The following is a 2,096-nucleotide window of genomic DNA, read 5'->3' as shown; positions in this document are numbered from 1 at the left end:
TAGGACATGGTGAACACTTATAAAACAATTGATAGAAGAAAAATTAGTTTCTATTTATTGTAATAGTTGAGTTTTTACAGTAAAAATTCTTAAATACTTTGCAATTATTTCAGAAATTAGAAATAGTCCATCGAACACTTCACTAAATAAGATATATCATGCAGAAGTAAATTGTTTCAACTTAAGTAACAAAAAATCAATTATAGTTGTAACTCTACATGAAGTTTCTATTTTATTAAATAATAAAGATAAGTATAAAAGGTAGAATTATATATAGGGAGATATAGCTGAATTTTTAAAAAGTCAGCAGATATTAAATATTGACTACAATTTCCCTGATAAAATTTCTGTCTATTCTTTTTTTTAGTAATTGTGATTTCTACTTCTCAGTTCTTCTACTCAATAAATAGTTCACCTATAATTTTATCTCAATTTTCACTATTCTTAGTAAAGTCTACCCTTCTGTTAAAGTTTGTACTTTTTATATATTTTTATGTTTGTTTTCTCTTCAGGAACAATGTTTTGTAAGGCACTTCAGTTGAATCAGAAAACTTGAAAGGTAGCAATATGATATGTTGACTTGGTCAATCAACTTCAAACAGAAACATACAAATATCTACTACAGTAAATTAATTGCAAAATGCTATACTTAATTTTAAAGTAATTACAAGTAAAAGTGTAACTTCTCAATGTTTTTCAAAAGATGTTTTATTTTTTAAAAATAATTTATTTTAATGTAATATGAAGATCCCCTTCATTGCAGCAAATATATATTTAACTGACTTTTTTTTTACAAAGCACTCCGCAACCCCTGTAGGTATTAGTTATCTATTAAAATTTAAAACCAAGTCTAATTTTCTCAACTTCAAACTAGGGGATTCACAAAGGTTAATTTTTTTAATTTTCCCAGAAAACCGTTTTTTTATTTATCACTCTTTTCAAGGCATCTAGAACCTCTTTGTTCCTCAAACTGTATATAAACGGATTTAGAAATGGAATTACGATTGTGTAAAACAAAGAATACATTTTATCCTTATTTTCAGCTGATCCAGACCCAGGACGCACATACATGAAGAAGAGAGTGCCGTAAAATAAAGACACAGAGAGCAGATGGGCACTGCATGTAGAGAAGGCCTTGCTTCGGCCCTTTGTAGACTTTTTTTTTAAGATAGCAAAGAGAATAAAGCAGTAAGAAGTTATGATAATTATAAAAGTAGAAGTTTGGATAAGGATAGAAAATATAATAATCAGGATCATATTCACTGCTGGGTCAGTACAGGATATCTTGAGAAGTTGTAAAATTTCACAGTAGAAATAATGAATTACATTGGAGTTGCAGAAAGATAATCTAAATAACAAACCCACATGCATCATGGGATGAAGGAATCCAATAGCATATGAAATGACTAATAAATGAATGGAGAAGTTCTTAGACATAATTACTGGGTAAATCAATGGATTGCATATAGCAACATAGCGGTCATAAGCCATTACAACTAAGAGGAAACATTCTGTGTTTGCACTGGAAGCAAAAAAATAAAATTGGGTAATGCATTCAACTAGGGATATCATCTGAGTTTTAGATAAAAAATTCACTAGCATTTTGGGAGTAATGGAAGATGAAGAACAAGCATCTTCAAAGGCTAAAGAACCAAGAAATAAGTACATTGGGGTGTGAAGATGGGGGTTTTTCCAGATGAGAAAAATAAGTCCAAGATTTCCCACCATAGTGGTGAGATATATGACTAAGAACACCAGAAAAAGAGGAAGCTGAAGCTCTGGAATATCTGTGAGTCCTGTGAGAACAAACTCAGTTATGTATGTCTTGTTTGCTTCCATCATGGAGTGTTCTCTGTAGTGAAAAAGTGAAGAAAATAATGAAAAAAAAAAACCTTGAAATAACCACAATTTATTTGAAAATAGCATTGAAACAGCATTGAAAATTATATTGTGTATGCTCTTTATTCAGAATGTATTCATTTTACAATTGAGCAAATTATTTTGGGGAAACCAATCATAAAAATTAGAAAAGCATGGAGAACATGTAAAGTCTAGTATATATAATATATAGATAGAAAAATTCTCTTTGGTTTGGT

The 2,096-nt window shown here is 29.7% G+C and overlaps 1 protein-coding gene across 1 annotated transcript; it reads right to left on the bottom strand.

The window, feature by feature from the left end:
• Window positions 1–897: 897 nt before the first annotated feature.
• LOC126025852 (olfactory receptor 5AC1-like) lies at window positions 898–1,842 on the bottom strand. Its single transcript, XM_049785592.1, has one exon. It carries the CDS (start codon window positions 1,840–1,842, stop codon window positions 898–900), a length of 945 nt encoding a protein of 314 aa, XP_049641549.1.
• Between the last annotated feature and the right edge of the window lie 254 nt (window positions 1,843–2,096).

This window comes from Suncus etruscus, chromosome 13 (genome assembly GCF_024139225.1).
Source record: "Suncus etruscus isolate mSunEtr1 chromosome 13, mSunEtr1.pri.cur, whole genome shotgun sequence".
In the NCBI taxonomy this organism is placed as follows: domain Eukaryota; kingdom Metazoa; phylum Chordata; class Mammalia; order Eulipotyphla; family Soricidae; genus Suncus; species Suncus etruscus.
Note: the sequence above shows the minus strand (reverse complement) of the source record. Positions and strands in the feature narration are given on the sequence as shown.

Coding starts and splice junctions, on each gene's coding strand:
- LOC126025852 (XM_049785592.1), bottom strand. CDS start 1,842: ATGATGGAAGCAAACAAGACATACATAACTGAGTTTGTTCTCACAGGA.